General features: G+C 41.6%; 1 protein-coding gene across 2 annotated transcripts in view; it reads right to left on the bottom strand.

Annotated features, from left to right (window-relative positions):
- Positions 1-27779, bottom strand: part of DNER (delta/notch like EGF repeat containing) — a 326508-nt gene that overhangs the window by 8032 nt on the left and 290697 nt on the right. For both annotated transcript variants that reach the window (XM_030882206.2, XM_060301752.1), the window contains exon 11: positions 13696-13827. In XM_030882206.2, coding sequence (XP_030738066.1) covers positions 13696-13827 — 132 coding nt within the window. The remainder of the gene's footprint in view (positions 1-13695; positions 13828-27779) is intronic.

The following is a 27779-nucleotide window of genomic DNA, read 5'->3' as shown; positions in this document are numbered from 1 at the left end:
AGAAATGGGGACTGTGTGAATGGATACACAGCCCCTGGGCGGACTGCATGGAGTTTCCTTTGACCCAGAAATTTCAATGTTCTGAATTTATGCTGAGGAAATGGTCCTATAAATGCATAAAGCCCTGGGTGCAAGGATCTTCATCTGAGCAGCACAATTTTTAAATGTTAGATTACCAACTATCACACATTTAGAAAAAAGTTCAGAAAATAGCACAGACACCCATGTACTCACCACTCAAAGTTAATAAATGTTCCTATTTGACCTTCTTTTTTTTTTTTTTTAAACATCTTTATTGGAGTATAATTGCTTTACAATGGTATGTTAGTTTCAGCTTCACAACAAAATGAATCAGTTATATATATACATATGTTCCCATATCTCTTCCCGCTTGCGTCTCCCTCACTCCCACCCTCCCTATCCCACCCCTCCAGGCGGTCACAAAGCACCGAGCTGATCTCCCTGTGCTATGCGGCTGCTTCCCACTAGCTATCTACCTTACGTTTGGTAGTGTATATATGTCCATGCCTCTTTATCGCTTTGTCACCGTTTACCCCTCCCCCTCCCCATAGCCTCAAGTCCATTCTCTAGTAAGTCTGTGTCTTTATTCCTGTTTCACCCCTAGGTTTTTCATGACATTTTTTTTTTCTTAAATTCCATATATATGTGTTAGCATACGGTATTTGTCTCTCTCTTTCTGACTTACTTCACTCTGTATGACAGACTCTAGGTCTATCCACCTCATTACAAATAGCTCAATTTCATCTCTTTTTATGGCTGAGTAATATTCCATTGTATATATGTGCCACATCTTCTTTATCCATTCATCCGATGATGGACACTTAGGTTGTTTCCATCTCTGGGCTATTGTAAATAGAGCTGCAATGAACATTTTGGTACATGACTCTTTTTGAATGATGGTTTTCTCAGAGTATATGCCCAGTAGTGGGATTGCTGGGTCATATGGTAGTTCTATTTGTAGCTTTTTAAGGAACCTCCATACTGTTCTCCACAGTGGCTGTATCAATTTACACTCCCACCAACAGTGTAAGAGGGTTCCCTTTTCTCCACACCCTCTCCAGCATTTATTGTTTCTAGATTTTTTGATGATGGCCATTCTGACTGGTGTGAGATGATATCTCATTGTAGTTTTGATTTGAAACCATAAAGAAGACCAAAAGACAACCCTCAGAATGGGAGAAAATATTTGCAAATGAAGCAACTGACAAAGGATTAATCTCCAAAATTTATAAGCAGCTCATGCAGCTTAATAACAAAAAAACAAACAACCCAATCCAAAAATGGGCAGAAGACCTAAATAGACATTTCTCCAAAGAAGATATACAGAGTGCCAACAAACACATGAAAGAATGCTCAACATCACTAATCATTAGAGAAATGACCTTCTTTGCTTTATATTTTTAAAGGTTTTTTTTCTTTTAAGAAATAAAATGTTATAGATATAGCTAGAGTCTCTCAGCCCCATATTCTCTCTCTACCCCACCAACAGACAACACAATTCGTAAAAGTGGAAAAATGGGAAACAACCTAAATATTCAACTCTTAGTGAGACGGAGAGATATTCACCAAATAGCAAAAGAAAAAGAAAAAAAAAAAAGTGTTACCAAACAGAACCTAGTTGTAGAGTACAATCACATATGAGCTTCCAACGTCTACCTTACTGAAAAGCTCAGGATGGAGTGATACCAATGATGAACATTTGTTGTTTTCTTACTATGCTAAGCTTTTTGAAAACATCTCATTTAAGCAACACAACCCCCGGAAGATATATTATTCCTTCTCCCCACTTTACAGACAATGTCTAGGAAGCTGACGTCACTTCCCGGGTGAGCATGTCGGCAAGTTTGGGTCCAAGTTCTTAGCCTCTGCCTCACACAGCAGTGTGCTAACGACAGTGATCTCTGAAAAGCAGGCCTGCATGGGATTTTTATTTCCTTCTTTACCCATCTCAGTCTTTTCCAACCAAAAAAAAAAAAAAAAGAGAGAAGAATGCAGTCCGTTTGTAATAATTAAAAAGTAAGCAATAAGTCATTTGAAGAAAACACCCATGGGATTATCTTCCAGCATAACTAGCAGAAGGGGTGTGAGCCTTGGGACCACACCAACCTTGCTTCCAATCCCAGCTGCAAGGTTTACTTGACCTCCCTGAGCCTCAATTTCTTCCGTTATAAGAAGATACTTGCAACATATACCCTATAAGCTTGCTGTGAGCGTTAAGTTAGAAAACGTGTAAAGAAAAGTAAGAAAGTCCACTGCTGGGCTCATGGTGGGTGGTCCCTAAGGAGGAGCAGCTGCAGTGGTAGAAGGAAGGAAGGATACAGAGGAGGAGGACCCTATCCTCTGAGGCACACACTCTGAGCTGAGGATTGTCGGGCGTTGCCCTGTGCCCATTCAAAAAGCACCAACCTGGGCTTCCCTGGTGGCGCAGTGGTTGAGAGTCCGCCTGCCGATGCAGGGGACATGGGTTCGAGCCCCGGTCCGGGAAGATCCCACATGCCGCAGAGCGGCTGGGCCCGTGAGCCGTGGCTGCTGAGCCTGCGTGTCCGGAGCCTGTGCTACGCAACGGGAGAGGCCACAGCAGTGAGAGGCCCGTGTACCGCAAAAAACAAACAAAAAAACCCCACCAACCTGGATGGGCATGAAAAAAGTGGATGGATGGACATAATCGCTGTATCTGGCACAGGTCAAGAGTGTCTAATTATGTCCCGTTTACAGACCTGCGTACAAATGGAATGGTTCAGATGATGTGACCAGGATTTGAAAGGAAGCTGTGAAGATTAAAAAGGGCTAGATAAGATCAAAGAGAAACTGAACTTGGGAAAGAGGATGCCTTCTCTACTTCACTCACACCGCCACCTCCACCACCATTACCTCCAGGCCATGATTTCCACCTTAGGACTCTGGGTGCTTGGAAATGGGATTCAGGGGTGGGTGGGAATGGGCCTGTCTTTCTGTGAAATCCTCAGGCCTGTTTCCACTGTCCCACTTTAGGTGAGAGTATTTGTCACCTCTGGGTCCTCATACTCTCATCTTAGCGACATCTTCAGTGTCACTGGAGTCTCAGAATCAGCTATTCTTTCCCTTGAAACGTTACGATCTGCACAAGAGCACAGGTAAACACCCAAACAAGGAACCGAGTGTGCAGAGCTTTTTCCTAGAAGCCTAATGGAACACTGACCCATGCCCTGAGCCTGGCTGGTTCCTGAGAGTTTGAGAAGAACGGGATGAATGAAGTGACTTCTGAGTGTGTGTCCAGATCTTCCGGCTCCTGAGTTTTACACCAAGGCCCTCGAAGTCTGGTGTTGCCACTCGAGCCTGCCTTCCTGATGACAAAGCCCGTGCAGCCAGCGCACACACGGGCAGATGGAACGACATAAATCACTGCAAGTTAACGGCCACAGCGGAAGAGGGGGAGTGTTTCGTGAAACCAAGACTCAGTCCCAGATTGGCAACCCTTTCATCTGGCAGTAACCTGGTGCACATGGAGAGAGACAAGTCATCTTTCTGGCTGAAAGAGAAGCATGACTCACTTGATTTCCAAGTATTTCAACATTCTCTGAAAAATTCAGTCGTAGGCCAGAGTCCAGCACTCACAGGGTGTGCTGTAACACTCACTGAGCACTGTCACAAGGGCCGCCAATACTGTTTCTACTCCAGCTCGGGGGAGCGCTCAGATCCGATCGTGCGGCAGCCACACAAGTTCTTGATGAGTTCCTATGGTCAATCACACCTTTGTGTAAATAGCTTACACATCACACTGATTGTGTATAGACAGCCAGTGCACAACCGCACACGGCCACTGAAGCAGAAAACCAACTGTACTAGGTTACGTGCTCGGCACACCGCCCCAGGCCTGACAGGCTGCCTAAGTCGCTTGCATTTCTGACCATCTACTCTATTTCCCCAAACTCTGAATTCCAAGCTGTTTGGACTTTGGGGAAAACTTTCTCAAAATTTCTCCTGAACCTCTGTTTCTCCTCCCTGCCCCTGCCCTTTGCTTCTTCCACCCTATTGTCATCTGAAAGTTGTCTGATAAGTGAATGTGGCTGCTTTGCACGCTAGGTGGATTGGGAGGCAAGCTGGATCTGAATAAATCCAACACTGGGTCTGCGAGGCAGCGAATGTATCTGCAGCAGGTGGCTGCAGCTGCCGTCTCCCGGTCCATAAGCCATCGCTCTGCCGCATACAGGGAGTCCCAGTGCATGGATCATTTCCTATAGTGGCTGCGGCAGGGCTCGGAGAAGAATCATGCACCAGAGCACGCTGGAAGGGATGACCTCACCAGCCCCGGCACGTGCGTGACCAGGAACGCAGGCACACCAACTGTTCAGGGAAAAAATGTCGCACTTCTGGGTCTCAGGGAGCATTTGCATTTCGGTTTAAACTCAATCTGTTTGAGGTTTTGTATCATCTAAAGTGCTTTTGCCTTTAACATTTCAATCGGTACGAAAATAGGAGCTACATAGGGGCTGGACTCGGAGCCTTTGCTCAAGGTAAAGCAGGTAGTCAGCGGCCAAGCTGAGGATAAAACGAGACCCACCGACCACCTCCACTCCACCAAAGAGACCTCATTCGATAGACAAATTTAATTCTAAAATACATTTCCCACACCTGTTTTTTCATTTACCCAGGTGAATCTAGCTAGACTAATTTGTCCACCTACTTTTTAAGTCTTTTTCAGACTTAAAAAGAGTCTGAAAGTAAAGGAATGAAAGTCTGTTTTGAGTAGATGCCACTTAGTGACATCTTAGTTTTCAGTAGATGTCACTTAGCTAGCTAGATAATTTTTGAACCATCTGCGGCCTAGAATAACTGTGAGGCGGGATTTCAAATTTCTTTATGTTTTCTGTAGCTATAAGTTCGGTGGACAATCAAAACAGTCAATGAGACTGAAAAAAGTTAACACTCTCATTAATCTTCAGAAGATGCAGAAGCGGGGGGAATGGAAGGCACAGCTCGCCTCCCTCCTAGCGATCCCGTCACTGAACCAGTCATCAATAAGCACTTACTATATGCTGAGCACGGTGCTGAGTGCCTGGGATAAGAAGCAAGGGGAAACTGAGAGAAAAGTGGGCTAAGCCACGAGGGACCAGAGCGGCACTGCTTCGAGAGGGGACGAGGGATTCGCCATCTAACTGGGGAATCGGGAGAGCTTTTGTGATGGGGGTCCGCAGCAAGTGTGGCTCTAAGGGTGAGTGCATAGTCACCAGGGATGGAGAACAGCAAAGTGAAGGCTGTCCCAGGCAAAGACCTGGGAGGAGGTGGAAAGCAGAGTGAGGAGCTGGAAGGAGGACAGGGTGGCCGCTCAAGGCAGCAAGGCAGAGACTGTCTGAGTGAAGACGGGGCACCTCCCCACAGTGTAGGGGCAGCCCTCCCAGTCCCATAGGCAAGAGTGTGGCCTTTGCTCTTTAGTCATTGATGTATTTTATTTTATTTATTTATTTTTTTGCGGTACGCGGGCCTCTCACTGTTGTGGCCTCTCCTGTTGCGGAGCACAGGCTCCGGACGCGCAGGCTCAGCAGCCATGGCTCACGGGCCCAGCTGCTCCGCGGCGTGTGGGATCTTCCCTGACCGGGGCACGAACCCGCGTCCCCTGCATCGGCAGGCGGACTCCCAACCACTGCGCCACCAGGGAAGCCCCACTGATGTACTTTAATAGCAACTTGGTGTGGGCAAGGATGGAAACAGTGGTTGCAGGGAGGGTCTGAGGGTTCAGATTTGTACTTTGAAAAGATGCCTCTTCCATTTACGACCACATAGATGAACTGGAGGACATTCTGCTGAGTGAAATAGACCAGACACAGAAAGATACATATTGCATGATGTCACTTATATGTGCAACATATAGGAAGAAATCCCCCAGACAGTAGAATGGTGGTTACCAGAGGCTGGGGAGGGGGTCGGGTGATGGAAGGAAGGGAGGGAGGGAGGGAGGGAGGGAGGGAGGGAAGGTGGCTGGGCGAGATGGGGTGGAAGCATGGGCAGTCACTGTTGAATGGGTGTAGAGTTTGTCTTGCAAGATGAAAAGAATTCTGAGGAAAGATGGTGGTGATGGTTGTAATATAAATATAAATGTACTTAAATGTTGTACACACTATAAATGTACTTACACTTAAAAATGGTTAAGAGAGTTATGTGTATTTTACCACAATGAAAAAATTTTTTAAATAATGAAAAGGTAAAATACTTTTGGAAAATTAAAAAGGAAGAAAGGAAGCAAAAAGAAAAGAAAGGTTGCTTCTGGCTGTATATAAGAAAGGGTTTGAGGGGCTAGGGTAGAAGCCAGGTCAGAGGCTACTGCGGCCTCTGGCGGAGCTGGTGGTGGTTTGGCCTGCGTGAGAGGGGTGGAGACAGAGAGGTGAAGGAATGTGGGTGTGAGTTAGGGGTGGAATTCACCAGACTATGCAGCTTGTAGAGGCCAGTGAGGAGAGACAAAGGTAGTGTCAAATTTCTTGGCCTTTGGCTTGTATCCCTGGATGGATGAAGTACCGCAGGCAAGCAGGGGACATGGCAAGACAACCAGGTTTGAGTGGAAGCTCATGAGTTTTGTTTTGTACATGCTGAACTGGAAGTGCCTTTAAGACACCCGAGGGGCGACATCAAATAGACAGTTGTATTATTTTGTTCAGCATTTTGGTTAATAAAAGCAAACGGTTATTGAGAGTTCAGTGTGTGCTGAACAGTATTCTAAGTGTGTTAGGTCCTTTATTCCTCGTACGATGCTCCAAAGTGGACATTGTTACTATCTCCCTTTTATACAAGAAGCAGCTGGGACTCCAAAGAAGCCAGGGAAGGAGCAAAGTTGGTTGTCTTGGGTTTCTTCTTCCCAAAATGCATGGCATTTAATAATGCTTGAAGAAACCCATCAAAACAGTTATGTTATATGAGCAGTCTTTATTGTACAAATAGATTTGGTTCTTTGGTTCTCATTCTGGTATAAACTAGGATTTTTAAAAAATAAAACGCATTTGGAATTAACATATACACACTGCTATATATAAAATAGATAACCAACAAGGACCTACTGTATGCCACAGGGAACTATACTCAATATTTTTTAATAACCTATAAGGGAAAAGAATCTTGCCCAGGTTTCCACATGTAACAAGTGGCAGAACCTGAATTTGAACCACACACTTGGGCTCTAAACACTTAATAAGTAATGTTTTCCATACTGCACAATGTGGAAACCAATAGGGGCCAGACTGCATTAGAAAAAAAAGTTTAGAAAACCATATAAAAGCGTGTCACACTCGTAAAGTAAGAACTACTTCATGTTTTGTGCGTGTGGGAGAGACACTGTGTGCTATGTGCCACATCAAAATATATTTCTTACTGTGGGTTGCAGTCAGAAGGCCTGAGAAACACTGCTCTCTGCTATATGCATCCATCCGAACCCTTCAGGAAGGGAGGATGAAGATTCCCCTCACGGGATACCTGTATCTACCTTGCAACAGAAAAGTCAAGGTCTAATTACATCCATAACACTACACATCTACAGAATGCCTGTTATCCTAAAATAGTATGTTTAGAAAATCAGTAGTTATCTCAAAAACATCTAATTTATCAATATTCCATCAGAGGAGGGGAAATGTCACTTTGAATAGACACCCAGAGGCTGATCACTGCTCAGAGAGTGACAACTGATGATAGCAATTAAGGCAACCATTTACTGAGCACTTACTGTGAACCAGGCACTGTACTGCACTATGTTATTCACAGGTATTACCCCATTTATCAAGGCCTGTGGCTCAGAGCTCTTGTTTACCAGGAGTAACTACCTGAGCTGGGATTCAAAACCAGGACCGCACAAGTCCACAGTAATGTCCTTCCCGTAATCAGGCTGCTTCCCCACATCTAGCCACGATCGCTTCCCAAGAGGTCAGTGGAGGATGCAGCCTTGGTGTTCAAAGTATTTAGTAAGGTAATTGTGGATTAAGTGGGACTTGCGGGTCAACTTCAACCCCCAACACCATTGCTTCCAAGAGGAAAAGTTTTATTGGCAAAGAGCCAATATATAAATAAATGCTCATGAAAAATTCAAGAACCCCTTCATTTGACTATTTCATTTTCAAGAATTTATCCTACTGATATTCTCCCTCAAGAATATATAAGAATTTTCACTCTACTGCTGTTTTTAATACCAAAAACCTGAAAATGAGTTATCTATCAATAGGGGTATGATTAAATAAATTATAGAGCATCTAAAAAATGGAAATACTGTCTGGTGTTAAAAAAATTGAGGAAGATCTGCATAAGCCAACATGGATAAACACTCAAGATATAGTACTAAGCATAAAAGCAAGATGCTGAACAGTATGTACAGAATAGCCCCATTTGTACGGGAGAAAATGGGACTTTATACAGTGACTGAAAGCATCTGGAAGAATCCACAATAAATGGGTAACAGTTGTTACCTTTGGGGAGTGAAGTGGGGAGTCTCCACGGGGAGGAAGATTAATTAATTTTATTTTGTTTTCTTTTTTATTGAAGTATAATTGATTTACAATGTTGTGTTAGTTTCACGTGTACAGCACAGTGATTCAGTTTTATGTATATATATATATGTGTGTGTGTGTATATATATATATATATATATATACACATATATATATTCTTTTTCAGATTCTTCTCCCTTATAGCTTATTACAAAATATTGAGTATAGTTCCCTGTGCTGTAAAGTAGGTCCTTGTTGGTTATCTATTTTATATACAGAAGTGTGTGTATGTTAATCCCAAATTAGTTTTGTTTTTTAAAAATCCTGGTTTACACAGAAATGAGAACAAAAGATCCGAATCTATTTGTATGATAAGGACTGCTCATATAACATAACTGTTTGATGGGTTTCTTCAAGCATTATTAAATTCCATGCATTTTGGGAAGAAGAAGCCCCAGATATCCAACTTTGCTCCTTCCCTGGGTTCCTGGAGCTACCTGCACGAAGTCTCACAGCAACTCCTGTCACATATGAAGACCCACCCTTGGATGAGGAGAAGGCAAGAGCTGTTTCATTAATCTTTATATCCTGGGCACTATGCTTAACGTCTGACAATAAGAGGGCCTTGGTTATTCATTGACTGCATAAATCCAAGATGCCCTGTTCCCCTATTTCTCAACTGCAGAATGTCATTAATTCAATAGTTTAACCATAGATTCAACTGCTCAGTATATAGAACTAGCCAACTCTCAGTCAGCAGGACTGTCTGTAACTCTAACTGTATAGACCTTAAAGCTCCAACACAAATGATACAAAACGTTCCACTATGTAGAGAATTATAAGAATTTTGAATTTTAGACTTCGATTTTAGGAAGGCAAAAGTTTTATTAAAATCCTCCCCAAATTTTTTGATCAGTCCAAAAGTGGTTAAGAACAAGTGTCAGAATTAAAACTTCAGCAGGCTTGTTTTGTCAGTTTCTAGAACTTAGGGTTTGCATTTGTCTCAGAATATGTATAAAACATCATAGCTGGGCTTCCCTGGTGGCGCAGTGGTTGAGAGTCTGCCTGCCGATGCAGGGGAGATGGGTTCGTGCCCTGGTCCGGGAAGATCCCACATGCAGCGGAGCGGCTGGGCCCGTGAGCCATGGCCGCCGAGCCTGCGCATCCGGAGCCTGTGCTCCGCAACGGGAGAGGCCACAGCAGTGAGAGGCCCGCGTACCGCAAAAAAACAAACAACAAACAAACAAACAGAAAACGCATCATAGCTACTCTCATGATCCTTTTAGGATAGTTCTGGATCAATGTTTTTGATGGTTTTGATAAATATGTGTGGTCTGCTAGATTTCTGCTTCTTATTACTGATTGGGGACCAGATAATAACTCTAAAGGGCAAATTTCTAAAAACGATCCATTATTAGGGTAAACGTTAGGAATGCGAGCCATGGAACCACTAAAATGGTGTTAATTTGCATGTCAATCCCATTGAGGTTTCTGAGTCTACTGTTGGCTGATGACAAGTAGACTCATTTCCACATGCAGAGCCCTTCCTTCCCTGGAATCTGCACGAACTCTCAGTGTGTGCTTGCGAGTATCACACACGTATTCTATGAATTTCTGAATTTCTCTTTTCCACGTGCAATAGGAAACATCCTATGGTGTTTTGTAAGGAAAAGGCAATAGGAAGTGCCTGCTTTATTATAATCTGTGCTCTCTGGCAGAGTAGGACACTACTTTGAGGGTGAATCCAACTGGAAGGAAGAAAACTAACCGTTGTATTTAATCCTTCATTTTATGGATGAAGAGACTGAGCTCCAGAGAGATAAAATGACCTTCCTCCTGCCTGGTGATTGGTTGGGTGGCAGGACCAGCCCAGATCCCTGTTCTTAAGAGCAGCACCCATTCTATTCACCAAATCCTGCCCCTTTAATCAGTTTAAGTTATGTTTATGCGAATACTTATTACAATGATTGGGATGATGCTGTAACAGAAAAAAAGTAATGCTAAATCATCTCCAAATGTTACCATTTTTAAGAACAAATGGGAGTAATGGCACGCTGCTGATAAGGTGCTATGGTAGGCCAAATAGTGGTCTCCCGAAGATGAACACATACTATTCCCCAGGATCTCTGATTATGCTACCTTACACGGCAAAAGGAACTCTGCAGATGCGATTAAGCTGACGGTCTTGAGATGGATAGGTTATCCTAAATTACCTTCATGGGCCCAAAGTAATCACAGGAGTCCTTATAAGTGCAAGAGGGATATGAGAGATCTGGAGAAGGAAATGTGACAATGGAAGTAGGAGTCAGAGAGACGTGATTGTGGCTTTGAAGATGGAGGAAGGGGCCACGAGCCAAGGAAGGTAGGCAGCCTCTAGAAGCTGGAGAAGGCAAAGAAGAAGGTTCTTTAGAAACTCCAGAAGGAAGACGGTCATGTTATGTTTCAAGCCATGAAATCTGTGGTAATTCGTTGCAGCCGCAGTAGGAAACAAATACAGGTGGTCAGGGAAGGCATCTGAGAAGGTGACGTTCAAGCTGAGACCTAAAAGCTGAGAAGGAGACAGCTGTGCTAAGATCGCAAGGAAGAGAGCTCCAGGCATGGGGAACAGCACAGGCAAAGGCCCTGATGGCAGGAATGAATGGGACCTGCTCAAAGAAGGGAAAGGAGGACAATGTGACTAACGTGTAGTGAACAAGAAAGGAGGGCAGGTGAATGGCCTCGGGAAGCAGAGGTCAGGCTGGTGGGAAGCCCCATTACTGCCTTTGACAACTCGGAGCCTGCCACGCTATGGAGCTGCATGGGCCACGGTTCTCCCTCTTCTCTGCTTCACCTGAGCTTTCCTCTTGAGACTTACCAACCTGACCTTGTGTCATTCAGGCACCCTTCTCTTGGTTTCTAGCCACTTCAGAAGATCACAGATGTTCAGGGTTAGAAAGAAACCTCAGAGACCATAGGTCCCATGGCTCATACAGGACAGGAGACCTCTTATATCTTCTCTGCCCGCTGACAGTCCAAACCCTGCTTCCACTTCTGCTTTGAATCCATTCCATTGATTCAGATCCATTTCTCTTGGCACTGGCCACCAGCTCCACCTGTGTGTTATCGCAAACCTTATATGCTTATTCTCCATTCTTATGCTCAGGTCAAGGATGGAAGCATCCAACGTGGGGACCCAGTAGAGCCTAATCTGTGATGACATTTATTCTGACACCTTTGGCTGAATGGAGGGGTGCAAATGAGATCATCAAACGGCAAGTGCTACTCTGGGTGAACAGAGAACCCAGGTGTGTGCTGAGACGTGTGATGGGTCCCATCACACCCAGCTGCTCAGAGCGGCCTGTGCCCTCTGACAAGTGCCAAAGGCTAGTGTTTGCCAGGAGTAGCTCATAGTATAAGGGCTGCAGCGGCGCAGAAGGAACGAGAAGCAGCAGCTAACACTTATTTAGTGCCTACTGCATAGCACAGATCTGCGCAAATTTGCCTCCGTTAAGCCTCACAGCAACTTTTCTGTCACCATTTTACAAGTGAGGAAGACAAGGCTGAGGTACATTTGTCCATGACGGAGCTAGACCGTGAAGCCAACTTTTGTCCTTATTATTCCATCCTTGTATATCTTTTGCCTATCTTATCCATCACCAGAAGGAAGTAAAGCTAGATTTTTTTATAGTTATAAGATTTTACTTCAAAACTTCTTAAGGGCATCCTTTGTGTTCCTGACTTCTTCACACCGAGGATTTTAAAATTATACATAGATATTCCTCTGCCCCAAGGCGTGAAACTTGTCATTTCACAGAATTATCAAATTTTATAACGAAAACTGGTCCTATTTTATGGATAAGTACACGGAGACTCAGCACACCTAAATGCAGCCACACCGTAAGTGCCACAGCCAGGGTGAGAACCGACGTCCTGGTGGCCCAAATCTGGGATCCTTCCCACCAACTGATCTCACCAGACTGGACTTAACATCCTATACCTACTTTGGTCTTAACATCCTGCATCAGTTCACAGCCCTGAGCATCTGTACCACTGGAATCCCCTTCCTTCCCTTTCTTCAACAACAGAGTGTTTCAGTTTGTCCTAAAACCTTTCTGTATAGGGGTATTTGGAAAGGACGAGCGGGAGACCTAAAAGGAATTACTCTCTTCCTCTCTCAAGTCCTGAGCCAAGATGAAAGACAAAGAGTGAGCAGACAGGAGCCCAAACACCACCTTCATTACTGGTCAAGTTGATGCTGAAGAATATGGTCCATATTTGTGGGTAAGAAGGTTTCCTGTTACTGGCCATGCCCCACTTGAGACACACACCAAGAATTAGACAAGCCCGTGCAGTCATAGGCGGTGCTGGACCACCAGTGAGGGGCCTGTTCCTGAAACACGCACAGTGTGGAGGAGTAGAGGCAGCAGACAGGCCAGCCCACGAGGCAGACAGACAGGGCTGTGTATACTGAGCTGTCTCCTTCCAAACTCACACAGCAGATGAGCTGTCTTTGCCTGATGAAGAGTAAGAGAGTGGGCGAGAGGGCCCAGGAGGGAGATTTGATGACACAGCCAAACCCAACGACCCTGACTAATTTAAATGGGAAGAAAACACACTTCAACGCTGAGCTTTTAGCGATGTACAAAACAATGAAAACCCAATTCCAGGGCAGTTCTCATTTTCACCTCATTCCTAGCAGATACATGATTTTAATATATAAAATCCTGATCCTGACATTGTCAAACTTCTGTGAGTCCATCTGTAGAGAACACCTCGCTCTAAGCAGCTCAAAGTATTTTTCAGAGTTTCTTTCATGCGCTCATCCTCACGGAACTTTTCTCCAGGCAATTGATGGAACCTAATACGTTTGAAGACACTTGAAGACAAAAAATGCAAAGTGAATTTATATTCTGTGTGGGTTTTTTTAATGCTTTCAACACAAAGACTCTCTTTTCTGATGCGATTCTAATGCTTCTCTGCTAAGCACATTTTTGGCTGTCTTAGCAGCCGCGAACTCTGGATGACATCTGCACATTCTCATCCTGGTGGAAAGGCTGGATTCAGACTCAGGAAGGAGGGAAGCAGCATAACACAGTGAGCCAAGGTCCTCAACTGGGATCCGGGAGGCACGGCGGAGCTCAGGGTACCCCTTGGGCCTCACTGCCTCACCTGTGAGTGCTGTGGGGCTGGCGCATCCTCTTCTCATTGAATGAAAATGTAACGGTAAGTCACAGAGGCTGAGCAGCAGAATACTCACGGATTTCGCAGTTTGCTCCCACCCAGCCACGTGGGCAGTGGCATGTATAACCGTTGGGCTGGTCCAGGCAGGTACCGGCGTGATGGCAGGGGTTACTGTCACATTCATTGATGTCGATGTCACACTCTTCACCTAAGGAGATGAAGAAAAGCGGCAGTGAGCCAGGCTAGCTGCCCCAGCGGCTCTGTCCCCCGTCACTTCTCCAGCTCAGCAAAGATCTAAGGCTGGGGTCATGATCTCCTGCAATGCAGCCCAACTGGCTGTTTGTATAAAGTGCAGAACTCTCCCAGAATTCCAGACAAGGGATCCTTTACTTAAGTAAAGCTTAAAAAATAAAAAGAAATGGCACCGGTAAAAAGAATCTCCTTTAATCTTTTGAATTCATTATCTGAAGCTGATTCCCATATCTGAATAAACCTTTTGAAGTCTATCGGAAAAACAAACTTGGGCTCCTGATTTTACTAAAGAAATATATTTTGTTTTGGATTTAGTCAGCTGGATCTTCTTATTTGTTTTTCTGAAACTCCGGAAAGCCAAAGAACTCACAGTTTATGGTTCTTTTCTTTTTGTAGCCAAGTGTTTGATTGTGTAAGCCTGGGCATTTGACTGTTCTCTGGATAGTTCTAGGTCACAGACGTGTGCCTAGCCTGAGTCAATTATGAAAATGTACTCCTCTTTCCAAATCCCTGGAAATGCTTCTGGGAGGGATTGAAATGCTGAGGGAGAACATCAGGGCCCCCTAAGGAATGACAGTTGTGATGTCTGGGGTGAGTCCAGTCCTGAAATAATCTCCCCTGGGAAATGGTCCCCGAGGGAAGCTCACATCTGCTCCAGTCCATCCGTCCTTCCCCCATAATGAAAACCGTGACCTGGGGCTCCTGACGCTGCTACACCCAACATTTAGGGGCATCTTTGATCCCCTCAGAGAAAGCCTAGTTTAAACTAACAAACCAGAACATGGGCTGATATCACTGTGGTCCAAAGACCAACTTACAAGAAATAGCTTGTTAGTAGAAGTTACACAAACAAAGCCATCTTTGTGTGATTTTAAAGCGTGTGGATGAGTCAATACAAAACGGGTACACCTCTTAAAGATATCACATCGAAGCTGAAGAAAGGATACTTCAAATTGAGGCAATCTTTCTTAAAAGTGTGAAAATGAGAAAAAGAAAACTTTAAATATACCTCCATTTGCTTAAATAAATGTAAAAAGTGATATATACATATTTTTAAAATTCCTAGCATTGCTATAGTCATCGACTAAAACAAAAGAGCAAAATCAAATATTCTGTCCATTTTCGAAGGCAATATTTCAGTGTACACTTGGGTAATTACTTCCAGGCTTACTTAATTAGTATTAAAGAGCTTTTCTGTCTGCCATTGGTTTACCTCGTGTTTATAAAACCACCATATGTCACTCACAGACCATTTTCGAGGCAGAATCTCAAACTAAAATGGTTCACGTCTGTTTCACTTCACACTTTTTTCATACCTGGCAGCGGACTGTTTTATTTTTAAAGTAAAATCTGTCAAATAAAACATTTACTATGTCTAGGTCCTACGAGACTGCTTATAATTCAGTAGTGTCTAAGCGAATTTGTTTCCTGCAATAAATATAGTCATTTCTATCAATACGAAAGACATGAAATTGATTGCCTCTTACTAACCTCTTTCAAAGGTTTTCTGTCTATTAATGGGGCAATCACTCTGACTGGAAAAGGGCATAGACTAAACTATTACAAATGGCATTACATGGTAGACTAGTTGAAGAGACATATAAACAGGAACGTGCTGAGAAGCAATAAAAGGATGAAATCAAAGGCCTTGACAAATACACACATCAGTACTGCTTTCCATCCATTTAGGAAGACAAGCTTAATTGAGGTATTTACTAAACAATAGCTTTCTTTTCCTGGCAATCTGAATACTGCAAATTCTGAAATAAGATGCTCTGTTACCTTTTCAGCAATAGCTACAGAAATGGCCTGACTTCTCCCTACTTCTATAGCCTAGCAAAACTCAAAAGCCCCACCCTGCTTCAGGAATTTAATGTCAGTGTCAAACCCTTTTAATTCCCTAAATTTTGGGCGGTTCTAGAGCTGTCAGTCCAGCCCACCCAGTCCTGCTCTGGTCCAGAGCTTCCCCAGGGAGGTAAATGCCAAGTTCAAGTTCAGAGCAGCCCTAATACATGTTTTGGCTCGTAGACCTCTAAGTCGCTCTAATATAGTTGAGAGAAGCCTAAGATCCTCAGATTTATCTCTTCTTGGCACTTACTGGATTGGAAGGACTTGGTAGGAATAGAGAAGGGCAGGAGAAAATAGGATGAACTTTTTCTGTAGACATTCATCAAATATCTAAGACCCAGGAACCAAAGAACCATGGCCCAGAGAGAGTCCCAAACCTATCCCAGTCTGGCTTTCATCACCACAGTGTTCTTAGAGCTATACTTGGGATTCAGTGACATTAGTTTATGATAAAACTCCATGCCAGTCAGGAGCCCAAATAGCTAGCAGCTATTTCCACAGCACATGTGCCCTGAACCGTGGAGCAATGCACAGATTGACTCTGTTGGCCCATTTTACAAACTAACACGCCTACACTTCTGTCTGAATCAGTTACCCCCAACTGGCTTGCAGCTGAGGACTTCACGGTGTCACATGCTGGTGGTGAGCATATGGGGTGATTCCGATGATGGGGCCACCCAAGGAAATTTCCAACCGGAAGACTTCCAGAGAGGACTGCTCTTCTCTGCCTCATAGTGCTCACGCACTTTGCAAGGTAACTGAAGATTTATTAAGAACTATAGAGACTAATTTTGGTTTCATTTATGCTTCCCTGTATTAGGAGTATTATGTTCTTACATACATTTCAACACCCCACCATTCCATCCCCAAGCAATATGCATTCTAGTTAATTTTAGTAGAAGAGTTCTTAGTACATTATATCACCTTTCTCCACTCATAAATACTTAATATAGTAAATAATAAAAAATACTTAATAATACTTAATACTTAATAAATCTTTATGCTTTTGCTGGCTTAAGCCAGATGACTTTTTCGTTGAGTTGCTTACTTTTTTATTTGAGTGGGGAAAATCAGTTACTTTTGAATCACCGTTGTGCTTGAATAACATTTGTAAAGAGAATACAAAATGAAATTTCTACTTGACTAAGGCTGGAAATCAAAGTCTGAACTTTAAATCTTTTCCTATTGCTTTTCAATCTACTACTTTCTAAGAGGCAATCTGTATAGTAGCTATCAGCTTTGGTAGTATTTATGCAAATTTACAAGTGTACGGTTTAATTCGGTATGCTTTCCTCAGATAAATTAAAATGAAAAAGATAAGTCAGAAGTCTCTGCTGTCAGTATATCCTCGGGTTAACAGAGCCCACACCAAATGATATCAATGAAAGTCATTATAATCATAACACCTAGTATTAAATCTAAGCCTATTATGTGCCACGCACTGGAATGGGTACTGTAAGTATAACTCCTTCATACTTCACAAGCATTTTATTCTAGATGAAATGAATCTAATGACTTACTTGGAAGTTCTGCCACAATGGAGCAACTGGAACCTGTCTTGCCCTCCCACTGTAAATAATTACACATGTGGACAAAACATATATGAAAAAAAACACTTTAAGACATTAGACAACAGGCAGTGCATGGCTGTGATTGCTAAGAGGAGACAAACGAACAGCTGAGTACCATAACCACTCTGGCATTCTAAATTCTGAACCAATTTAGAACACAACAGTTTCACTGAAATGTGGGGAGTAACTGGAATTTGTGGAGGCTGAGGTAGCTGTAATTTGTAGGAGAGACCACTACAGAAGGTAGAGCCACTCAAAAAAGGAGCATCAGAGATACGATGCATCCCTGAGTTTGTTGCTGAATACTGTGTGCGAGTAAGTTGGAACTCCACAGGCATGGCAAACAAGAGGAAAGATGAACAGTTCCCAAAGCTCACAGAGGACTGGGAAGTATTCAAACTCTCACAGGTTGGAATGCAGACATTTCATTGGCCACCCAGTGCATTATGGGAGGAAAAGGTCACACCTCAGTAGTAGGACATAACTATCCCTAAAGGCTACTAGAGACTCCAAAATACAAAAACAAACCTTGAAAATATCAATCAGGTCAGCAAGTAACTTACCTACCTGCCACAGAAAAGGCCAGCACTTTTAAAAGATATCCAATCACTCAACAACTTAACTCACAATGACCAGCATTCAAAAAAAAAATATCAGATGTACAAAAAAAAAGCAAGAACATGGGACCTATAACCAGAAGGAAAATCAGTCAAAAGACAGAGGTCCAGAAATAACAGATGATGGTGAGTAAACAAGACATTTGTTCAAAAGGTGAAGGAAAACATGGGGAAAATGAGGATAAAAATGGAAGATATTAAAAAAAAAACCAAATGGAATTTCTAGATGTGAAAAATTCAATATTGTCAAAGATAATATTAAAAGAGAGAGAGAGAAAGAAAAAAAGCTACAGACGAATATCCCTCATGAATACAGACACAAAAACTCTGAACAAAATATTAGAGGACAGGATTCGGCAATATACAAAAAGAATTATACACTATGACCAAGTGGGTTTTATTCCAGAAAGGCAAGATTAATTCAATATTTGAAAATTGATCAATATAATCCAACATAATAGTATGTTAAAGAAGAAAAATCATAGACTGATATCAATTGACGCAGAAAAAGCACCTGGCAAAATTCAACACCCATTCATAACTAAAGCTATCAGCAAGCAAGGAATAGAGAGTAACTTCCTCAATTTGATTAAAAAAAAAATCTAAAAATCCCTAGAGCTAACATTATACTTAATGGTGAAAGACTGAATGCTTTTCCCCTACGATTGGGAACAAAGCAAGGATGTCTGCTATCACCACTCTTACCCAAACTAGTGTGAGGAGTTCTAGCCAGCGTAATAAGACAATAAAAGGAAATAAAATTTATACATATCAGAAAGGAAGAAATAAAACTGTCCCGAATTTCAGAAGACATACCTACCTATGCATAAAATCACAAGGAATCTACCCCCCAGAATCCTAAAACTAGTAAGTTCATCAAAGTCAGAGGATACAAGATAAACATACAAAAATCAGTTGTATATCTACACACTAGCATTGAACATGTGCACACCAAACTGCAATTCTATTTATAATCACTCAAAAAGAGAGAAATATTTAGTTGTACATGTATAGGAGTTACATACTGAAAACTACAAAATGCTGATGAAGAAATCAAAGATCTAAATAAATGGCGTGTCATACTGTGTTCATGGGCTGGAAGACTCCAAACAGTAAAGGTATCAATTCTTCCCAAATTAATATACAGGTTTAATACAATTCTTATTAATACCTCATCAAAATCTTTTGTAAATATAGATAAGATTACTCTAAAATTTATATGAAAAAGCAAAGACACTAGTATAGGTGAAACAGTTTTGAAAGAAAAAGAGTAATTGAGAAGAATCATTCTGCCTGATTTCAATGGTTATTACATAACTGCAGCAATCAAGGCTGAGTAGTACTGACAGAGGAATAGATACACAGATCAATGAAAAACAATACAGAATCCAACCAGACCCACACAAATATGGCCAACTGAGTTTTGACAAAGGTTTAAAAGCAATTCAATGAAGGAAAGATAGCCTTTTCAACAAATGGTGCTTGAGAAACTGTACTTCTACAGGAAAAACAAAAACAAAACCCCTCTAGTTGGAAGGTCCCAGGAAAGAAAGCAGACTGTGAGCCAAAGCAATCTTGAGAAAGAAAAACAGAGCTGGAAGAATCAGGCTCCCTGACTTCAGACTATACTATAAAGCTACAGTAATCAAGACAGTATGGTACTGGCACAAAAACAGAAGATAAACTCATGCACCTATGGTCAACTTATCTATGACAAAGGAGGCAAGGATATACAATGGAGAAAAGCCAGTCTCTTCAATAAGTGGTGCTGGGAAGACTGGACAGCTACATGTTAAAGAATGAAATTAGACACCCCTTAACACCATACAGAAAAATAAACTCAAAATGGATTAAACACCTAAATGTAAGACCAGACACTATAAAACTCTTCGAGGAAAACACAGGCAGAGGACTCTATGACATAAATCACAGCAGATCCTTTTTGACCCACCTGCTAGAGAAATGGAAATAAAAATAAACAAATGGGACCTAACGAAACTTAAAAGCTTTTGCACAGCAAAGGAAACCATAAACAAGACGAAAAGACAAACCTCACAATGGGAGAAAATATTTGCAAACAAAGCAACTGGCAAAGGATTAATCTCCAAAATATACAAGCAGCTCATGCAGCTCAATATCTAAAAAACAATCAACCCAATCCAAAAATGGGTGGGAGACCTAAATAGACATTTCTCCAAAGAAGACATACAGATTGCCAGCAAACACATGAAAAAATGTTCAACATCACTAATCATTAGAGAAATGCAAATCAAAACCACAATGAGGTATCACCTCACACCAGTCAGAATGGTCATCATCAAAAAATCTAAATGCTGGAGAGGGTGGGGAGAAAAGGGAACCCTTCTGCACCATTGGTGGGAATGTAAATTGATACAGCCACTATGGAGAACAGTATGGAGGTTCCTTAGAAAACTAAAAACAGAACTATCATATGAGCCAGCAATCCCGCTACTGGGCATATACCTTGAGAAAACCATAATTCAAAAAGATACATGTACCACAATGTTCATTGCAGCACTATTTACAATAGCCAGGACATGGAAGCAACCTAAGTGTCCATCGACAGATGAATGGATAAAGAAGATGTGACACATATATACAATGGAATATTACTCAGCCATAAAAAGGAACGAAACTGAGTTATTTGTAATGAGGTGGATGGACCTAGAGCCTGTCATACAGAGTGAAGTAAGTCAGAAAGAGAAAAACAAATACCGTATGCTAACACATATACAAGGAATCTAAAACAACGGTACTGATGAACCTAGTCACAGGGCAGGAATAAAGACGCAGAGGTAGAGAACGGACTTGAGGACACAGAGGGGGAAGGGGAAGCTGGGACAAAGTAAGAGAATATCATTGACATATATAACCTACCAAATGTAAAATGGATGGCTAGTGGGAAGCTTGCATAGCACAGGGAGATCAGCTCGGTGCTTTGAGATGACCTAGAGGGGTGGGATAGGGAGGGTGGGAGGGAGGCTCAAGAGGGAGGGGATATGGGGATATATGTGTACATATAGCTGATTAACTTTGTTGTACATCAGGAACTAACACAACAGTGTAAAGCAATTATACTCCAATAAAGATGTAAAATAAAAGAAAAAATGAATGCAGACTGTGAAAAAGTAATCTAACAGTACTTACAAATGTATGAAACAACCTCACTGCAGGGTTGGGGGCAGTGCTGACTTAAGTGACTTTGGAACGAGTAGAGTTGGTAGGACTGAAGGCAGAAGGATGTGTACACCAGCACTGTAGTCTAGTTTATAAAGTTGCTTCCCATAAGGATACAAGTTATGAATTCTGATACTGCTCTACATGTATATAGGAATTAAGCAAGTAAGTAAAAGGATGTTGGATGGTAGGAGCCAGGAATCTTGTTGTTGGTGTGGGAATTTACAGATAAACAGGAGAGAAGGCTGGAATGATACATGTAATAATGGAACAGAGTTGGAGAAATTAGTATAAATTCATGTTTAGCTTTATTTAGATATAGATGGTTACATATGGCAATATTTATAGACATACGGGTTAGTATACACACACATTCCCTTGCTATGTCAGCTGAGAGGATCTAGGAGCAATGACATCCCAGGAATAATGAGCACAGCTAGTGCCCAGATCTTGGTTTCCAGTATCATTCTCCCATAAAAAGAACCAAGGCTCCCTGAAGAGACGGTTGATTCAAGACTGGAGCAGGAAATGTACAAGATAAGACTGGAGCTTCTTGCAGTGCCGGAAAGCATGTAAGTGTTCATACACACACATATACACATACACACACACACACACTCTCCACCAACAACAATGGGGTATGTCAAAGGGACACAGAAACCCAAATGAAAGAACTCCTAGTGTCCAAGTCTGGAACATTTTGAGCCACAAAATAAATAAAAATATGTTGGATTATAACTCAAAGTATAAAATAAATATCCACAAGTCCACAGTGATATAAATAAATGAGCAAATAAATAAATAAATGGGGGAAAACAGACAAATCTCTCCTACAGAAGAATTTCACATAGTTTACGTAGCTACCCTACCCTCAAAGAGGGAAAGAATAACTCCCGGTTCCTTAAGTGTGGTCCACACATAGTAACCTTCTTTCAAAGAGTAAAGTATGCAAAGAGGGGAAAAGAGTAACATTATAGGGGAAAAACTTGACAAACACTTCCTCAGGTGATTAAAGTCAACATCAATGGTCAGAAATCATACTTGATAGTATGTAGCCTTGATATGATGGGGTACGATTAGAAAATGGACAAAGGACATGAAGAGACGTTTCGCCAAAGAGGATGTACAGATGTCGAATAATCACATGAAAAGACGTCCAATGTCATTTATAATTAGGGAAATTCAAATCAAAACCACAAGATATCACTAAACACATGATCAAAATGAATAAAATTAAAAATGAAGGCAACACAAAATGCTGGCAAGGATAGAGAGAAACTGGATCACTAGACATTGTTGATGGGAAGGGGAAATGGTTAAGCCACTCTGGAAACATTCCGGCATAGTTTGGAAAACTAAACATCAACTACCATATGACCCAGCATTTGAACTCCTGGGCAACTGTTCCAGAAAAAATAAAAACTTACATTCACACAAAAACCTGTAAATGAAGGTTTACAGCAGCTTTCTTCATAATAGCTCAAAATTGGAAAGAACCCAGATTTCTTTCAACAGGGGGATAGTTAAACAAACTGTGGTATATTCATATCATGGAACGCAGCTCAGCAATAAAAAGGAAGAAACTTGATACACATAATGATCTGGATGAATCTCCAGAGAATTATGCTAAGTGAAAAAAAAACACAAAAGGTTACATGCTATATGATTCCATTTATAAAACATTCTTGGAATACCAAAATTATAAAGATGCAGAACAGATTAGCGGTTTCCAGGGATTAAGAGGAAAGCTTCCTGTGGTGGAGGAGAAATGGGTGTGGCTATAAAAGGGAAGCATGAGGAATACTTGTGATGAAAATGTTCTGCATCTTGACTGTATCAATGTTAGTATCCTGGGTGTGATACTGTACTATAGTTGTACAGCGTGTTACCATTGGGGGTAAGTGGTTAAACGGTACACTGGATCCCTCTGTGTGACTTCTTAAGATGGCTTATGAAGTTTGAAGTTTCAATTATCTCAAAATAAAAAGTTTGATTTTGAAAAAACAGCCAAAGGAAGAAAAAGACATATACACAGTCAATAGTTTCCTTAAAAATGTGCTAATGAATTCCATTAGCTAGGATGTTAGGATAACTGGATACTCATATGGGGAAAAAAGTAAACTTCCATCCTTAAGTCACACCATACACACAAAAAAATTAACTCAAAACCTAAACCTAAAAGCAAAATCTATTTTAAAAAATGCTAGAAGAAAACATTGGATAAAGTGTCATCATCATAAGGTAGGCAAAGAAAGAACAAACTAAAAAAGAAAAAAATTGGTAAATCAGAGATCACCAAAAATAAAAGCACTTGCTCCCCACAAAAATACCATTAAGAATGCATGGATGTCCTGCTGGGAAAAAAAAAAGAAGAATGAATGGATGAGCAAAATGTTTATCTGACAAAGGATTTATATCTAGAATATGTAAATAATTCTTACACCTCAGTAATATGACAAAAATCCAATTTTTAAAAAAAATGGGCGGAAGATTTGAAAAGACCCTTCTCAAGGTAAGACATATGAATGGTCAATAATTACATGAAAGATGCTCAACATCAAAGAAATGCAAATTAAAAATCTCAGTGAGAATAAAACATTGATGGCATTTGCCCATGAAAATGAGCTGGAAATTGTAGAACACTCTCTTGTGAACTAAAAGACAAATATTGAAAAGTAGTTGAGTTAGAAAACAGAGGGGAAATATAACATTATTTGACTTTTAATAATGCATATAGACTTTCTGCTATGGAGAGAGAGCAATGGGTCACTGATGTCCCGTTTGGACTACTGTTCTAGTGGCCATGGCAACGGGCCTGAAAGAACTTCCGGCTTCCCTGTTGGAGTACAGTAATCTCCAGCCTATGATTTCAGGTAGAAACAAAGCAAGTCCTGGAGAATTCATGTTGCGTGAGGGCATCCTTTCTTTCCCTCTACTAGTCCTGCCTGAGCCAAGTAATTCTAGGTGGCAGAATTACAAAGCCTCAGAGACAAGAGTGGACGCAAAATAAGTTAAAAACTGAAAAATGGACAGGATGCAGGCCAGGTCTTAAGGAGACAGCTGTGTAGAAGGCCCGCAGGGGTTGAAGAGAGGGAACCTCTCTGGGTCCAGGTGACCGGACGGACTGTATTTTCAAGGAGAAGCCTAAATTCATCAAGGAAGGGCAGAGCTCCCCACATACCTCCTCCCAGAGTTAGTCTGCTGGCCTGAGAGTGAAGTGTCTTGAGCCAACTGAAAAAGCCAGTCTCAAAAGGTAAATGTGACACTGGATGGCGTGTCTAATTAGATAACAATGAGTTGTTAATTCGCTCCACTCAGTCAAATTAGGGAGCTTTTGAGCACTTAATAGTTGGCCAAGAGTAAATTTTGCTAAACCTCAGTTGTAATGAAAGAGGATTTAGTTCCAAGGTAGCGACTCAAAGAGCAGAGGCACCATGATTCCTTACATGATGATAGCTAACTTTTCATCAGTCCCTCCCCTGGAATGCTAGTTCTCAGAATAGGTTCTTTTTTAAGGGAAAAAAAAAAAAAGTTATATGATCAAATATATTTGGAAATAAACAAAGGCAAACAAGATTCTTAACTGTTAAGTGCCTCTAATACATGGGCCTTCTTTAGGAACCTCCACATGGCAGGTACCAAGTCCCCAATTTTGGGGGCACAGACATTTTTCCCATGGAGTATCTCATCTGATCAGTGTTCTGCAAAACACATTAATAGTGCAACTCTCCTAACACCTTCAGGAAATAGTCTGTGGTCCCCTGCAGTTTGAAAAATTAACAGGGCTGACTAGAGACAGGCATCTGTTGTTGTCAAAGCCCAGTTAGAGTGACGTTTGAACCTACTTCAACTGGAAGAGTCCTACCGCACCCTGCGATCAGGGTAAGGACCCTGAACAAAAGCCTAGGGGTAGACTTTCCAGCTACAGCCTGTGTATGGGGGGCAGGGGAGGCACAGGTGATTGCGAGGCAGGAGGTCCGGGGCAAGAACCTCACTGAGAAGAGCCTGACATGGGTATCCAGGGTGCCCAGGAAAAGCCTGGAAAAACCAGATGGGGTCAGACCTCCCAGGTCTTGATGATCAGGTTAAGGGCTTTGCTTTTCTTCTTAAAGACAATGAAATGCCAGTAGGTGATTTTAAGTAGGGAGAGACAAGATTAGATTTTAATTTAAAAGGTCTCTTCAGTGTGGCAAATGTTTAGGGGTGAAGGGGAAAGGGTGTGGGGACACCTTGCACTAGGGCAGGTGGAGGTGCAGGCAGCCTGGTGTTGGCTCTAGGAAGAAGTGAGAGGATCTAGAGGTTTCTAGGACTTGGTGGTTGGATGCAGGTAAGGAGGAAGAAGAGGAGGCATCAAAATGATTCCTCAGTTTCCATCCAGAACAGCTCAGGTGGTAGTAATATCATTTAATGAGCTGGAAAATATTTAAAGAAAGAAAGGAGAAGAAAATATATGAGTCTGAGGTGTCTCTGAGGGACATCCAAAAGTGAATGCTGAGTAGGCAGTTGGAGATTTGCTAAATATTCTAGAGAAAAGATTGTATTTTATCTCCCATAAGATGCCAGGATACATTTCAAATGTATTAAATATTTGCATGGCCAAAATTAACTCACACATAATTAGAAAAATATGAGTATATTTATAAAATCTTGATACCTAGGGTCTTTCTAGCATGAAACAAGAAATCAAAAGAAAATATTAAGATGTAATCGTATATAGCTAGTGGGAAGCAGCCGCATAGCACAGGGAGATCAGCTCGGTGCTTTGTGACCACCTAGAGGGGTGGGATAGGGAGGGTGGGAGGGAGGGAGACGCAAGAGGGAAGAGATATGGGAACATATGTATATGTATAACTGATTCACTTTGTTATACAGCAGAAACTAACACAACATTGTAAAGTAATTACACTCCAATAAAGATGTTAAAAAAAATGAGATTTGCATTTCTTACTTCAGTGGTTTGGCTAAAGACCATTTTCTTTCCTGTTAAAGGGAATGCATACGTGCAAAATAAAATTAAAATATGATATATAGAATAAAATACTTTATATACATTTAAAAGACAAATGACATTGGAAAAATATTTGCACCCTATTCAGGGCTGAATAGAAATAGGCATTGGGTATTTTCAAAGACCAGGTAGAGTAATGCTTGAACCTAGTTCAGTTGGAAGAGTCTTATGTAATCAAATGTAATATACTTAACATACAGGACGATTTCAAATCAAGAATAAAGATTAACGTGAACGATCTGGTAGAAAAGCAAGCCAAGGATAGGAATAGGGAGTTCAAGAAGAAACACAAATGACTATAAATATATTTTAAAAGTATTTAATCTCACTAGGAATCAAAGACTTACAAATTAAAACAACACAAATAGCATATAAAGCCACTAGAATGACGATTCTCAGTATGTGTGTGAGAACAAGGAAATAAAAGCTCCTTTGCACTCTGGGTAGGAGTGAATACTGGTGCAAGGTATTTTCTTGGAGAGCAATATGGAAATAAGTATGAATTCTCCTGGACCCTGGGATTCCATTCCTAAGAAATCAGCTCAAAGAAATACTCATACAAGTTCACAAAGATGTACATGCAAGAACATTCATTGCAATGTTGTTTATAATAGGAAAAAGTTCCCAACTCCCCAAAGGTTGAATTGAGGATGGGTTAAAAAAATCCTGGTGTATCATGTAACGCAGCAGTCCCCAACCTTTTTGGCACCAGGGACCGGTTTCGTGGAAGACAATTTTTCCATAGCCTGGGGGGATGGGAGGGGACGGGGTGGGGGGGGTGAAGCGGGGGTGGGGCAGTGGAGGGGGTGGTGATTCAGGCGATGAGGAAAGGCAGACGAAGCTTCGCTTGCTTGCTCGCCGTCCCGGGGGTTGGGGACCCCTGATGTAATGGATGACAGGACAGCCAGTAAAAATGATAAAACAGAAGTATATACCTTAATGTGAAAACACGTTTATGAGATACATATATTTTTAAATGAAAAGTAGATTACAATATAGTATGAACAGTATGATTCCTTTTATGTTCAAATATATGCATTTACACTATCCACTATGTATTATACACACACAGACCTTCAGGAAAATCCCTGGATATATGTATCAAAATGTCAACAATGGTTGTCTCCTAGTTGTGCATTTTTAAGTGGTGGACTTTTTTTCTATAGCACTATATTTTCTCATTTTTCTTCCATGCTTTTCATTATTTGTGGGATATAAACATCTGGGGGAAAAAACCCGGATGCTTCCCCAATATTATTTTTGCACCCATCGATGAGTATACATGTCTGTGTGTGTTTATAAACCAGTCAGAAAAACAAAACCATCTGCAAATCATTTTCTGGAGTAAGCCCACTTCTAAGTCCCAGGAAAAGACGAAAGGAAAACACAGGATGTGACACAGCTAAATAGAAGAAACATCAGAGGTTGCTTCTCCCACATCTTGACTGTTGGCATCTTCCCCAGAAGCACAAATAAGGCTCCCTAGGGAGGGACTGGGAGTCCAGGCTCTGTGAAATTCTCCAGGGCTAGGGAGGTGGCCACCAGGCCTTAGCGGGGAGAGGTGAGCACGCAAGATGCTCTCCAGCCAATGATAACACGTTTTCCAGAAACTTCAGTGCCCACCTTCTTCTATCAGCACTTTATATGTCAACCTTTCCCAACCTGT

This window comes from Globicephala melas, chromosome 7, assembly GCF_963455315.2.
Source record: "Globicephala melas chromosome 7, mGloMel1.2, whole genome shotgun sequence".
NCBI classification, from domain to species: Eukaryota; Metazoa; Chordata; class Mammalia; order Artiodactyla; family Delphinidae; genus Globicephala; species Globicephala melas.
Note: the sequence above shows the minus strand (reverse complement) of the source record. Positions and strands in the feature narration are given on the sequence as shown.